This window comes from Xyrauchen texanus, chromosome 37, assembly GCF_025860055.1.
Source record: "Xyrauchen texanus isolate HMW12.3.18 chromosome 37, RBS_HiC_50CHRs, whole genome shotgun sequence".
NCBI lineage: Eukaryota > Metazoa > Chordata > Actinopteri > Cypriniformes > Catostomidae > Xyrauchen > Xyrauchen texanus.
In genome coordinates this window covers 36,410,481-36,425,480 of record NC_068312.1, presented here as the reverse complement: position 1 = coordinate 36,425,480, position 15,000 = coordinate 36,410,481, and the positions used below count along the sequence as shown (strand labels likewise).

Genomic DNA, 15,000 nt, shown 5'->3' with positions numbered 1-15,000 from the left:
TCGAAATAGAGTAATAACCAGTGTTTGGTTACTCCCGACTAAATGTAGCATTTTGTGATGCTACACCACAAATCGCTAAAAAAAATGTAGCTCATTCCTGGAAAAGTTACAGTATTGCAAAAATAGCAATCCGATCTCACAAAAATGTGTACATATTTTCCGAGTTGACTATTTCGTATGATTACGTACAATTTAGTTTGTATGAATTCACATGATTTAATAATGTGCAAATGCCCGGATGTGTAATACGGAGTTCCGCATATTTAGCCTTGCTTCTGTCAAGCTACATACACAGATTACGCTTAAAAACTCCGGGTGGCGGACGACGAATCTCAGTTGCCTCCGCGTCTGAGACCGTCAATCCACGCATCTTATTATGTGGCTTGTTGAGCGTGTTATCATGGAGACCTAGCATGTGTGGAGGCTTATGCTATTCTCCGCGGCATCCAAGCACAATCCACCACACGCTGCCCCGCCCCGAGAGCGAGAACCAGGGCTAGACTTGCAACTGGCCCAAAGTTGAGGGTAGGGGTCTTCGCTGTCTTTTTCTGCATATTGCGGTGCTGTTTTGTGGTCCGTTCTGCATAACGCGGCGGCTCATTTTAGCTTATTGCGGACCATTCGGCACGTTTCACGGCCGACCCACCGGCCCGCTCGGTTCTCCCAATGGCCAGTCCACCATCGATCGGCCCCAAAGTGCGTCGGCCCACCTGGAAAATGTCCGGTATGCCAGATTACCAGTCCAGCCCTGGAGAGAACCACATTATAGTGACCACGAGGAGGTTAACCCAACGTGAATCTACCCACCCTAGCAACCAGGCCAATTGGTTGCTTAGGAAGCCTGACTGGAGTGGTGGTGGCATAGTGGGCTAAAGCACATAACTGGTCGCTGGTTCGATCCCCATAGCCACCACCATTGTGTCCTTGAGAAAGGCACTTAACTCCAGGTTGCTCCGGGGGGATTGTCCCTGTAATAAGGGCTCTGTAAGTTGCTTTGGATAAAAGCATCTGTCAAATGCAGACTCTGTCACTCAGCACACCCTGGATTCGAACTTCCGACTCCAGGTGTGGTAGTCAGCATCTTTACTTGCTGAGCTACTCAGTCCCCTCTCCCATTGATTTTAATAGAAGTGGCCCATCTCTGTTAAATAATCTCTGGCTTGGGTCATGTCTAGAAGGGATCCCCACCCTGTCAATCTCACAGAACTTTACATTTTAAGAAACAAAGAGAGTATCCGAACCTCAGTGGATGTATACCTTGAGTGGGGACACATTTGTTTGCATTTTTCTTTTGCTTCTGAAGATATGAATTTAAACACTGGAGTCTTATGGATTACTTTTCTGATACCTTTATATGTACTGGCCACCATTCACTTGCATTGTATGGAGCAAAAGAGCTTAAATATTCTTTTAAAAACCGTCTTTTGAGTTCAGCAGATGAAAAAAAATAGTCACACATCTGGGATGGTATGAGAGTGAGAAAATGAGAGAATTTTCATTTTTAGGTGGACTATTCCTTTAATAATGTTATTAATAGGCCTACCATGTTGAATCTTTTTGAAGCACCATGTACCACCTGAGCCGTAACGGAGCCCGTTTTCAGATCTTTGCCCCAAACCAGCAGCAGATGCATGTGATGGATCACATGAAAATGCAGCCATCCTCTAGTGACAACAGGTGAACATCATTCTCATTTTATACTATATTTAATAGTTGGTGTTTTGTTGTGAGAACAAGTACCATGGTGCAACCATATACAGTATATAAACTCAGCAAAAAAGAAACGTCCCTTTTTCATGACACTGTATTTCAAAGGTAATTTTGCAAAAACCCAAATAACTTGACAGATCTTTATTGTAAAGTGTTTAAACAATGTTTTCCATGCTTGTTCAATGAACCATAAACAATGAATGTGCATGCACCTGTGGAACGGTCGTTAAGACACTAACAGCTCACAGATGGTAGGCAATTAAGGTCACTATAAAAACTTAGGACACTAAAGAGACCTTTCAACTGACTCTGAAAAACATGAAAAGAAAGATGCCCAGGGTCCCTGCTCATCTGCGTGAACATGTCTTAGGCATGCTGCATGGAGGCATGAGGACTGCAGATGTGGCCAGGGCAATACATTACAATGTCCGTACTGTGAGACACCTAAGACAGCGCTACAGGGAGACAGGAAGGACAGATGATTGTCCTCGCAGTGGTAGACCACGTGTAACAACACCTGCACAGGATCGGTACATCCGAATATCACACCTGCGGGACAGGTACAGGATGGCAACACCAACTGCCCGAGTTACACCAGGAACGCACAATCCCTCCATCAGTGCTCAGACTGTCCGCAATGGGCTGAGAGAGGCTGGACTGAGGGCTTGTAGGACTGTTGTAAAGCAGGTCCTTACCAGACATCACCGGCAACAATGTCACCTATGGGCACAAACCCACCTTCACTGGATCAGACAGGACTGGCAAAAAGTGCTCTTCACTGATGAGTCACGATTTTGTCTCACCAGGTGTGATGGTCAGACTTGCGTTTATTGTCGAAGCAATGAGCGTTACACAGAGGCCTCTACTCTGGAGCGGGATCGATTTGGAGGTGGAGGGTCCGTCATGGTCTGGGGCAGTGTGTCACAGCATCATCGGACTGAGCTTGTAGTTATTGCAGGCAATCCTCCTCTCTCATGTAGTACCCTTCCTGCTGGCTCATGCTGACATGACCCTCCAGTATGACAATGCCACCAGCCATACTGCTCGATCTGTGTGTGATTTCCTGCAAGACAGGAATGTCAGTGTTCTGCCATGGCCAGCGAAGCAGCCCAGATCTCAATCCCATTGAGCACATCTGGGACCTGTTGGATCAGAGGGTGAGGGCTAGGGCTAGGGCCATTCAAACCAGAAATGTCCAGGAACTTGCAGTTGCCTTGGTGGAAGATTGAGGTAACATCTCACAGCAAGAACTGGCAAATCTGTTGCAGTCCATGAGGAGGAGATGCACTGCAGTACTTAATGCAGCTGGTGGCCACGCCAGATACTGACTGTCCCCTTTGTTCAGGGACACATTATTCCATTTCTGTTAGTCACATGTCTGTGAAACTTGTTCAGTTTATGTCTAAGTTGTTGAATCTTTTTATGTTCATACAAACACTTACACGTGTTAAGTTAGCTGAAAATAAAAGCAGTTGAAAGTGAGAGGACGTTTCTTTTTTGCTGAGTTTATATATACTGTATATAGAGAGAGAGCCATGGCAATAGCTGTTTGTGGACACTTTCTTTGAAGTACCTTGCAGTAACATAAATGCCATGGTACAAATTACAGTATCAGTATCACTTATCTCACAAGTGACGACATACCATGTTTTCAACCATGGCATACTTTGCAGTAATTTGGAGCACCATGTAAAAACATGGTACATGAATAGCATAGTATGCATCAAAGCACTAATTCCATCACTGCACCATGATATCATCACAGTACTTTTTTGTAAGATATCTTGGATTGTAGTATAATTATTTAGAACTATTTTAAAAAGCTTCTTTCCTGATTGCATTGCAGAAACACGATGATTGAGTCTGCACGATTCAGCCACGGTCAGGGCATGATGAAGATGAATGATCTGTCCAAACTGGATGTTAACAGCTTCGACGCCATCATCTTCCCTGGAGGCCACGGAATAGTCAAGAACCTGTAAGAGAAAGTCGGCGTTTTCGTTGTTGCAGTTATAAATGTTCTTAAAAAGAGATGTTGGTGCTATTGTATCCCAGAATCGCTGCATTACTTCTTACTGCAAAGACGCACGTACAACACGTATCAAAGTAATTACGGAGTCTGTTGGCACGTACTTGATCTTTGAAGGCCCGTAGATTAAGAATGGACTGGCTATCTCACTACGTTTATCATGCCAGATCTATCGCTATTCCTAGAGCGCTAATCTTCTTATCATGTACCACTATCAGCAAACAAATCTACGAGTTAATCTAAGAGGAAATACAGCTGATGGATGAGACTAATCCAAGTCTGATCCTAATGTCGCTTCAGATTCAGGTTCAACACAAAACCAGTAACCTTTATATCTAGATTTGATGGCTAACACGGAATTGAGAAAGTTCCTTCAACATTGCAATGCATGTTTGGATGGTTTGAGGTGATACTATTATTCAACACAAGTATTTCTTGCAAGATTTGGTCACATTTTTTAATTGGGGTCTGGAAATGTATTAACATTAAAATACATCCAATGCAATGTTTTTACTGTGTAATTACGTTGTTCTGCAAAATTCCCAGCAGATAAACTTTTGCTGCTACTGTGACTGAGGTATGGGTAGGTTTAGGGTTAACAGTGTAATTACAAATGCATTTAAATGCAGGTCCTTTAAATGCAAGTACAATGCAACAACACCTCTGTACAAAATACATTTTTGTACATAGTACTTAAAGACACTTAATATAAAGTGGGACCCAAGATTTTTTAAATCGGTTGTTGCTACTTTACAAAGGTGTAAAGGGAACAATGGAAAGGAGGAGGCGAGAACCGGCTTGATAATATAAATAATAGGTTTAATGATAAACTTAAAAGAAGACAAACAAAAAACACACATGACGGACATGTCCGTAAATGATCACTCTCTCCCGCACGGTCCCCTGCAGTCAGCCTTTAACCCAGACAGAGGCATAAGTAGCCTAATACGGGACCGGGTGCGTAGGATCAAGACCCGGCCCCGCCCTGCCACATTCCTCCCTCATTCTCTTAGGCTGGGGAGCCCCCGGCCTGACGTACACCCCCCCCACCTCTTTCCCTGGGGGAGGGCGCGCCTTCTGCGCCATCTGCCGGCAGGTCATCCCCATGGACGAGGGAGGGGACAAGGGGAGGGAAACAGAAATTATTAAAATGGGGGCATAATTAGCCTAATACGGGACCGGGTGCGTAGGATCACGACCCGGCCCTGCCCTCCGCCCTGCCACAAAAGGCTATTTTTTAGAGTACAATACATTTTAGAGTCAACACTGAATTTTATTTGAGTTTTGCTGAAATTGGCATTTCATTACAGGTCAACCTTCAGTAAAGATGGCAAGGAGTGCAAGCTGAATAACGACGTGGATAGAGTTCTGAAGGAATTCCATCGTGCTCGCAAGCCTATAGGGTATCTAACTATAAAATGGCAAAATTGTAAATGTGATTTTTATTCATGTCAAATTAACAGATGTTTTGGCAATAAACAGAAGGCTTTAGGACATACTAAGAAATTCTGTACATTTCTCAACATCTTACTTGAATTGTTATGCTGATATTTTCTTTTTATTATTTAAAGAGAAGGAGCGCAACCATTTTATTATAGCTTTTATATATAAATGTCTAATTGACCTGATTTGTTTGAATGTATTTCCTGGTTTCTTTGGCTCAAGTTTATCTAGCATGGCTCCTCTCCTGGCCTGTTGAGTGCTGCCCAGCCTGGATGTCACGATGGGATACGAAAGTGACGAGAGCAGCCGCTGGGGCCGCTGGCCCAACACCAACATGGTGCAGGCAGTCAAGAGCATGGGGGCCCGCCACAACCCTCGCGAACCTTATATATCCTTTCATCAATAGAGAGAAAAGACAAAAGATTTGTGATATAAATAATCAAAGCACTTTGATTGAAAACTCATTCTTTGCAGAACCCTCTTCTTTTCTCTATCGTTTTTGAGTTGCTATACTTGTTATTTAAAGCATCAGTTCATGTTTTCTGTCTTCTCATCATCTCCCTTAACTACCACCATCACGAGGCGTATGTGGACGAGAAGAACAAGGTGATCAGCACTCCAACTTTCATGTGGGAGACTGACTACCACTATCACTACATTTTTGACGGCATTGGAAACATGGTGAAGCACGTCATGCGTATGACTGCCAAGTGAGTCTCGTGAATGACGAGACAGAAGGCTTTCACACGTAACTTTAGGTTGACCTGAACCCGCTATTATGTGGGCATACAGAGAGTAAATAAAGCAAGCATGCAATACAACTTGTGTGTTGTGATTATGTGAATTTATTGGATTGCTAAATGTAAACATAAAAGTTATTAACTTGTGACTTTTGTCCCTGTACGCTATGCCCTTGTGGGATATATTTTCATCCTTTGCCTGGATGGCGAAAAACTGATTTAGTCTAAAAACCAACAATTATCTATTCAAATGAGATTTTAAGTTGTAAGCAATTTCAAGAAAACATTTAGATTTTCCGGTGGTGTTACCTCATCATAAATCAAAATGAACAATGTGAAAAGAAATACAATTTCAATATACTGGTATTATATACTTAGTGTCGATTTTCAAAATTGACTGGCCGTAAAAGTATATAATAACATATAAAAGTTTGACCCTTTTGAGACCTGTGGATTGACTTAAAATCTGTTTTTAAATGGGGGAAGCTCTTGAAATCATTGGTTGATTTAAAGTTGTGCATAACTTGAAATGGTGATAGTTACAGGACCAAAACACATACACAAACATGCAATTTTTTCCTCATGGTGGCCAACAAAATGTCCCCACAACGTCAAACATTTCGGGTTTTACTATCCCTATGGGGACATTTGGTCCTCACAAAGTGACACACACACTCACACTGACTCTCACTCACTCACACATCCACTCACACTGACTCTCACACACACTCACACTGACTCTCACTCACACACACACTCACATTGACTCTCACTCACTCACACATCCACTCACACTGACTCTCACACACACTCACACTGACTCTCACTCACACACACACTCTCTCACTCACACACACTGACTCACACACACTGACTCTCACATACACTCACACTGACTCTCACTCACACACACGCTCACACACACACTCACACTGACTCTCACTCACACACACGCTCACACTGACTCTCACTCACACACACACACACACGCTCACACTGACTCTCACACACACACTCACACTGACTCTCACTCACACACACGCTCACACTGACTCTCACTCACACACACACACACACACACACGCTCACACTGACTCTCACTCACACACACACTGACTCTCACTCACACACTCTGACTCTCACTCACACACTCTGACTCTCACTCACTCACACTGACTCTCACACACACACACACTGACTCTCTCTCTCTCTCTCACACACACACACACACACACCTTAATTTTGAAAAAGTATAGTCACGTATGTTTAATGTTTTTAAAGTTTTTGGAATATAGAAAAGGCCATTTCATTACATACTTTAGTAACTTCTCTGTAAAACACTTTATTGTACAGTCATTTAAAAATGAGTAACACTTATAAAAAAAACAAATACAAGAACAAATATTAAATGCTTTTTTACAAAATCTCTCAAAAATGGCAACAACAAAAAAATATCTTTGAATGCATTACAAAAATGTACAGCAGCATCTTAAATATAAGATAGATTGATGTTTTCTTAAAACATTCACTGAACAGTTGTACAAAATATGAAAAAGAATATATATATATATATATATATTTATTTTACAAAATAATTACAACACCAAGAACACACTGACACGGAGTAACAAGACTTCTTGTCAGAACATGACTATTCACAGTTCATAGACCGTTCATACTGATGACAAGAACCATGTGAATACACTGTCAAAAATTAAAAAATGTTTTTTTGTTTCAATACACTATGCTCATCAATATCACTTAACAGCATTCTTTGAATAAAGGTGAACAGAGTTTAAAACATGTAGAGTGCTGGCCACAAAATATATGGTTTAGCTTGGCGAGTTTATCACATTAAGTCATTATTCAAGTAATTTATGTGTGTTTGGTTCATGGTCGGCATCTTAATTTAATGTTGGCACTTAATTTCTTGCTTTAAATCAAAATAGAATTTGGGACTTGACTGAAAGGAACATTTCTGAGAGAATTCATTATCAAGATGAACAGCGCTCAAATATGAGCCTAGCAAACATAGAGAACAGCAAAATTATATGCATACATACATACATATATTTATGCATATGTAAAATATAATTCAAATATAATTTGTTTTCTTGGCTGCAGTGTCTGATTGTCAAATGCAGACATTATACTATGCTGTTCTTTTGGTTTAGTTGATTACAAAAACAAAAACAAAACCTTAGGAAGCACAGTTATTTTCCCAGAGTCCCCATTATGTAAAATTAACATTACAAAAACTATATCAAAACTATCATACTTTTGTTTGTTTCTTTTCTGGAAAACTGTACTTAACACATTAATATCTTTCAGTCTGGACATATAAAAATGCAATCTGGGATTGCTGACAAGAGATAAATACACACATAACATGTACAAAAACAACATTCCTTATACATTTTTCAAATGTACAAAAACCAGAAGGAATTTAATGCATCTTTGAAACAATCTCAAAGTCCTTCACTCAGTTCTGGGGTGAAAACACATCAAGGTTGGTCAAGGTTGTTCAAGTCTGGATCCTTTGCTTTCTCAGGATTTGTTAGGTATGTACTTAGAATAAATTAATCTTCTTCCTTGGGATGCACTGCAAATATTTACAGAAGGAACTTAATTAATTAAGTGAGTATACAATTTTAAATTAGGCAATGTGCTGTTGACCCTACAAGAGATCCTGCAGAATGTCTTAAAAACAAGCCATAAAAGACTTAACAGTTAGATATAGGTCAAAAGGGTAGAAGGGAGGTAACGGACCAAGGTAAGTTTCTCAAAGCAATGCAGAGCTGGAATCAGAGCCTGGGTCAGGTGGGATGCAGGGGTCTTGGGAGCAGGATTCCTGGGTTCTGCGGTACTCCTGGAACTCCTGTCGCAGAGCATTGAAGCGGGCCTCACTAAGGGAATGACTGTAGCGGCGCTGAGGCGGCTGGAATTTTGGAGGAGGACTGATAGAGTACAGGCCTGAGAGGACAGGAACGGGAGGAGAAGGGGAGGAAGATAGGGAAAAGAGATGAGGAGGAGGGGTGATCAAATGGAAAGTTTCAAGGGAAAGTTTAATTGCCATTCTACTTGGCATGGGGAATAAACAGACTCAGTCAAAGAGCTGAAGGATGGAGTTCTTACGTTTACTCTGACAGTCCCGGAGGCCAGAGGTGGAGCAGGGGCGATCTTGCCGGAACTCCCTGCCTCGCCCTATGCCTGATTGGGGCCACTTCATGGCCTCGAGGATGTCGCGCTTCACAGAGTATTCTGCAGCATCCCATTCGTAACTTTCATCTACTGAGGTATTTCTTTTATAGACACATATACAACAATCACAGTGAGACATGTATAAAATCACAATCATATAGACATGTCTGGAAAAGAATAAGAAACTATGCTAGTTAATCTGTGATGAGGTCTTGAGTTTGTATCTCAGCTTCACCTTTTTGACCTCTTCTCTCGCAGGTCTTTTTCTGCCCTGTACCCCTCGTTCTCCTCTGTGGTCTCCGGCGAGCTGAGTAAGGTTGGGGTGATGGAGAGAGACTGCCGTAGGTGTCCATATGGTCCCACACTACCCCTTCCACTGCTTTGGCTGGCATAACTGGCTCTGCCCCCATCTCCTCTGATATCCCTGACTTCTGCCTCTATACAACCCTTAACAGCAACCACCCCCTTGTCCAGCTCTCTCTGAAAGTTCTGTTCTTGTAGAGGAAAGGCTGTACGATATGGCGAAGGCCAACTGTAACCCCTGGGGAGAAATGGCCTCTGTGGACCCCTTCTGTTTTCTGCAGGATGAAGGTAGTCCCCCCTGGCCACTAATCTGCTTGGGCCAAAAGGTCGAGGAGGGTCTTGTGGGACATACTTATGCTGAACTGATCTGAGTGTCTCCTGATAGGACAGAGGCAACCTTGAGGAGTCTTGGAAGAGGGCTGCCTGTTGATGTGGATCTGACTCCCGTCGAAAAGGAATGGATGATTCTATGTGTCTTGGAGGCTCTGGGATTAGGGGGCCAGGAGTATGGTAGGAGGAACTCAAGGGAGTTCTGTCAATGTGATGTCTTTCTTGACTTTGGCTGGTAGGAGGTTGAAAGGGCACTGACCCTTGCCATGATCGGCCTGACATGGGATAGTTACATGCAGGGGTACGATCCAAGCTATATGATTTGACCCGTATATCTGGATGGGGAAACGCGTCTCTGTAACAGGTTTCAGATATATACGCTTTTGGACTTTCATGATGTTCCCATCTCTGAGAACCTAAACTAATAGATTTCTTAAGGAAAGGACGAGGCTGCCCAACTCCAGAGAGTGTCCTGCAAGGACCAATACTAACTGACTTCTTCATAAAAGGCATAGGAGCTTGATAGATTTGTGAGGATATCTTGTTTGTCCTTTCTTTGGACAAAGTTTTAGGTCTTTGAGATTTTGGAGATGTAATCTCGGGAATCTTTTCAGCAAGGTCATGACTTTTGGTAACTATTGCTGCCACATTTTTAGCTGTGTTTACTAATGTCTGTGCTGGACTGAACTGAGTAAATTCTTGTTTTTGAGACCCTAGACTGAAAATCCTCTGAGAATGCAAAGGCTCAGAACTCTGTTCTTTCTGTTCATGTGCTGAGAAACCTTTATTGCTGGTGTCTGATGTGCCTGATTTAACAGACGAATCTCCTGCTTCTAATTGTGAACAGGTTCCAGAACTTGGTATAGATTCAGGCTTATGATGTACCATATGAACGACCGGGGTTCCCCCACTGAAATGACTAGCCATTGCCATTTTGGGTACAACGTCAGGCTCAATTCTTAAAAGCGTCCCAGTTTCTGTCTCAGAACTGGGCAAAAAAGATTCTGATGGCTCAGTCACAACTACAGGATCATCTACACTCATCTCAATAAAACCTGGAAGACTCAAGTATTCCAAGATAGTGCTGGTCTGCAGTGGGGACATCTTGGCTGGTTGAGGAGCAAGCTTGACTTTCATTGATTCTGACATTCTGGAGAAATTTGACTGATCACTCTCAGCCTCATTTTCAAACAGGGTCAATGGAGATACCCGACTAGGGCTGTCACTGAAGACACATTTGTCACTCTTTCGAGATCTAGCCCTGACACCTTCTTTTTCTTGCTCATTATATGACAGTAAGGAGCTGGACTCCTCATTTACAATCACATTTCCCTTTGTGCCTGCTTTCTGATGTTCATAGGGCAATGTAGAGCTGCCTGACTGACTATGGCTCAACCTGACTCTGTGATTTGCCCTTACCTTATCTGTGTCTGTAACACTTTGATTGCTAGTGTCATGGTAATATGTGCTAAGACTGGTGTCTTTATCTCTTCCGGCCACTACTTGGTGCATCTCAAGTGGCTGAGAACTCAAAGGAGCAGGAGATGTTGATCTAAAAGCTAGAGCCTCTGCTTCCACTTTTCTCTCTTGCATACAACCCTTTTCAGATATCCTTTTAAACAGCTCCTGCTCATTTGTCAGGGGTATCTCCAGGTGTCTAGCTTGTACCCCACTCATGTTGGTCCTACTGGGAGAAGGGCTGTCCCTGGTTGGAGACAGAAGTGAGAGAGAGGTGTGTTGTTTGTCTGGTGAACGCGAGACGATAGTGGACTCTGGTGCAAATGAGTCATCAACTTTGGTAAGGCCTTGTTGATGGGAATGAGGGTACAGGGAACGGGGTGTGTTCCCTTCTGAGAGGCTTTGCACTGGCACCAGGCTGGTTGGGGTTGGCACAGGGCTTATGTCCCACTGAATGCATGAGGAAGAAGTGGGGAGTAGTCTGTCCATAGGACTGCTGGTGTTGCCAAAATAACAGCCTCTTCTGTAGTCGGAAACACGCTGGGCCAAGCTGCTGGGCTGAGTTTTTTGCCGTAAATTGATGTCTTGAGGCTTCCAAACAGGGTCCTCAGGCTCCACACTTGTCCCTTTTCTTAAGGGGCTTGCAGACTTGGCCCGCCTCTGTTCTCGCTCATGTGCCTGTGCCCTTCGGCTAGCCGTATACTGCTCGAGCTCCCTCTCCATTAACTCACGTTCCTTTACCAGCCTCAGGCATTTGCTCATGTTATCCCTCTCTCGTTCACCATCCAGTTGAGAAACCATAGTGCTGGGCTCTGTCAGCTGGCTGTCTCCATCTATGGATTGATAACCTGCCTGATAGAGCAACCTCTCCCTCTCCATGCCTCGGGCTCTCCTGGTCAAGCTCGGGAAAATGTCTTCCCTGTGGCTACCAATCTGGTATTTCTTTAGCGAGTCTCTCGTCCTCTTTTCACTGCTGTCCGAACTAAAGCTGACCCTCTCCAGCAAGGCCTCAGAGCAGCCCTGCTCATCATCTGAGTAGAAGCAACCATGACGGGAGAAGTTTATGGCCATTGCCTTCACCCTACCTGGAGAGTGAGGGGGTCTTTCCGGGTCTGGAGGGTGTACAGTCAATGCTGAGGGTGACCCTCTTTGTCCATCCCTCTCTGAACTTACAGAATTGGATTCCTTAAAGGACCCTTTGTTACTCCCGCCACTACTTCCTTTACCAGGGGATTGTAGGAATTCTTTTCTGAGGTTCTTTTTAATGTGGGTTGGTGTGGAGCCTTCTAGGGAGGGTTGGATAATGAAGCGACCATCAGGACCTCTAGATATTGACTCAATAGCAGATGTGGGCGATGGCGAGCCTCCAAAGTGGCTCTCGAACTGAGTATAGTGTGGAGGTGGAGAAGATGAGGAGAGAAGCTGCTTTCTCTGATCCTGGTTCTCACTTCGAATGCCCTTCTCAAATGAGCAACGGTCTGAACGATCAGAAGAGGATGAGTTGGGGAAGAAGTTTAGGGGAGGGCACATCTTTAACTTCAACACACTATCTGGGCTATCAGAAGGTGTGCGAGCTCTGTTGAGAGAAACAAAGGCGAGAACAATCAGAGGGGAATAATTTAACATGGCAAATGTTAAAGAAACATATCACCCCTTCAGGCTGACATTTCAAAAGAACTTCCAAATAGTAAAGTGACAAAGACGGAGGAGCGTAGGAATGATACATTCATAGCAAGGATGGACACTTACTGCGGAGACGAACTCTTCTGGAAGGCAGGGGGAATATCTGAAATGGTGGGGAAGGTGCAAAGTTCAAATCATGCCACAGAAAATGAGACAAAAGATAAGGTGACAAAAACAAAACCAGCCTGTACAGAAACAGAGATGCCATGCATGACAACACCACTTGATGCTTAAGAACAAATATGTCATGTGCATTCATATCATTCTTTGAGGCATTAAATGTGTATACAACTTTAGCTACATAAATGCATCAAAGCCATAAAAATTCAATTGAATGTGGGATGAAAACACTGGTCTACTTACATAAACCTTTGCTGGGTTATTTTATGATACTTAAGTACTAGTACTATCTAGTACTAATACTTAAGTACTAATGTCTATGTTTCTGAATGTTTATGCTCCTAATGACTCCAAGGGCGCCATTGGCCCCTATATATCATGGCCTTGTATTAATCTCCATCCCTGAATTGGCTACATATCTCTACTCTCTCCTCTCCACCAATAGCTGGTGTGTGGTGGGCGTTCTGGCGCACTATGGCTGCCATCACATCATCCAGGTGGATGCTGCACACTGGTGGCGGTTGAGGAGATTCCCCCTATACTATGTAAAGCGCTTTGAGTGCCTAGAAAAGCGCTATATAAATGTGAGGAATTATAATTATAAGGGTGTGAACAAGCTTCATAAAGCATTCATAGCTATGTTTCTTTCAGTTAATTAAAAGCTCAGTCCTTTTCATTCTCATAGCAATAACAATTTCATTGCTCCTACCATCACGCCTTTTCCGTCTGCGTTGTTCCCTTCTATGGCTCATAATGCAAGAGGTCACCAAAGAGAGTATGATGGCTACGAACAGGAAACAGACGCCTCCAATCACACCAGCCAAAAGGGGTTCAGGGACATTGGCAAGGAGGCTAGGAGGTGCTGGATACATTTCCATACCTAATGGCAACACATTTAATGTTAACTTTTAATAATTTAATAATCATCAACATCAGCAATCAAGTAAATGCTGTAGATCCAATTTTACATTCCTAACATCTTTAACTTTTTAGCAATCATATTAATATGTGATACAATAATACAATCAGCACAAATATGCACATGAAAAAATATATCTTGAAAAAGCTTGATATGTCTCACTTTTAAGTCAATTCAAAAGGCAGAATTCTGCTTTAGCCTCACCTTTAGTGGAGATGACGACTGATTCACTGGGAGCACTGAACAGTTTGCCTCTGCGAGACAGAAGACGCAGCTCATAATTGGAGTCCTGTGGTACATACAGTAATTGAGTAAAATTGAGCCGTTAAGTCAAGCTAATGGCAAACATTAGGGATATTTTTTCTGTTATTATTCAATTTGTTTGATGTTTCACAAAATGTTTTACCTTTACAAGTCCCTGTACCACCAGTTCTGTCATGTTGAGGGCGATTGCTCTGTATAGCGTGACCCATTCCCCTTTTTCCCGCCTCGCCTGAAGAACAAAGGCTGTGATTGACAGAGACTCTTCTGGAGGTGGCAACCATTGCAGCACTACACCAGCTGAGGTGTGATTGGCTGAGAGCGAGGTGGGAGGGGAAAATGTTGCGATGGTTGTCACCACAATGGGCACTTCTGTTGAAGGTGCTGCAAGGTAAAAACCTACATTTCACTCATCCATGCAGCTTAACACAACTTAGCTCAGGGGTTTGGAAAATAAAGTCACCCCATAAAATATTTTTGCATCAAATAATGCAGTATATTTGAAAAGAACAGACAATCGAAATCTTACCACAAATAAGATCTGTGTCTATATGTGTATAAGTTTGTCCTAAAGTGTGTTTTGTAACTGTCGTGTGTGTAAAAAAGGTGCCGACCATGTGTCCTAATGGTGATGATCTCACTGAAAGGCCCAGAGCCCAACTTGTTTTGGGGAAGAACACTGAACTGATAACTAGTGGCTGATTGCAGACCAGTCACCAGCAGGGAGGTTTTGGATGTTGGTACAGGGATTGACGCCCATTCGTGCTTGCCTTTCACAGTGGGCTTCACCCTGAAAGAGTCAG

General features: G+C 43.0%; 2 protein-coding genes across 2 annotated transcripts in view; one reads left to right on the top strand and one right to left on the bottom strand.

Annotated features, from left to right (window-relative positions):
• The window catches only part of gatd3l (glutamine amidotransferase class 1 domain containing 3, like), a 6,946-nt gene extending 949 nt beyond the window's left edge, over positions 1–5,997 (top strand). The window contains 5 exon segments of the mRNA XM_052108293.1: positions 1,564–1,677; positions 3,557–3,688; positions 5,050–5,142; positions 5,405–5,570; positions 5,762–5,997. Of these exon segments, the coding sequence (XP_051964253.1) occupies positions 1,564–1,677; positions 3,557–3,688; positions 5,050–5,142; positions 5,405–5,570; positions 5,762–5,896 (640 nt within the window). The 3' untranslated portion in view covers positions 5,897–5,997.
• Positions 5,998–7,255: 1,258 nt separating this feature from the next.
• LOC127630641 (protein turtle homolog A-like) overlaps positions 7,256–15,000 on the bottom strand; it is a 63,204-nt gene continuing 55,459 nt past the window's right edge. The window contains exons 14-22 of the mRNA XM_052108274.1: positions 14,812–14,987; positions 14,343–14,581; positions 14,141–14,225; positions 13,727–13,897; positions 12,964–13,000; positions 9,359–12,790; positions 9,058–9,224; positions 8,692–8,895; positions 7,256–8,524 (exon numbers count right to left, since the gene is read on the bottom strand). Of these exons, the coding sequence (XP_051964234.1) occupies positions 8,705–8,895; positions 9,058–9,224; positions 9,359–12,790; positions 12,964–13,000; positions 13,727–13,897; positions 14,141–14,225; positions 14,343–14,581; positions 14,812–14,987 (4,498 nt within the window). The 3' untranslated portion in view covers positions 7,256–8,524; positions 8,692–8,704. The remainder of the gene's footprint in view (positions 8,525–8,691; positions 8,896–9,057; positions 9,225–9,358; positions 12,791–12,963; positions 13,001–13,726; positions 13,898–14,140; positions 14,226–14,342; positions 14,582–14,811; positions 14,988–15,000) is intronic.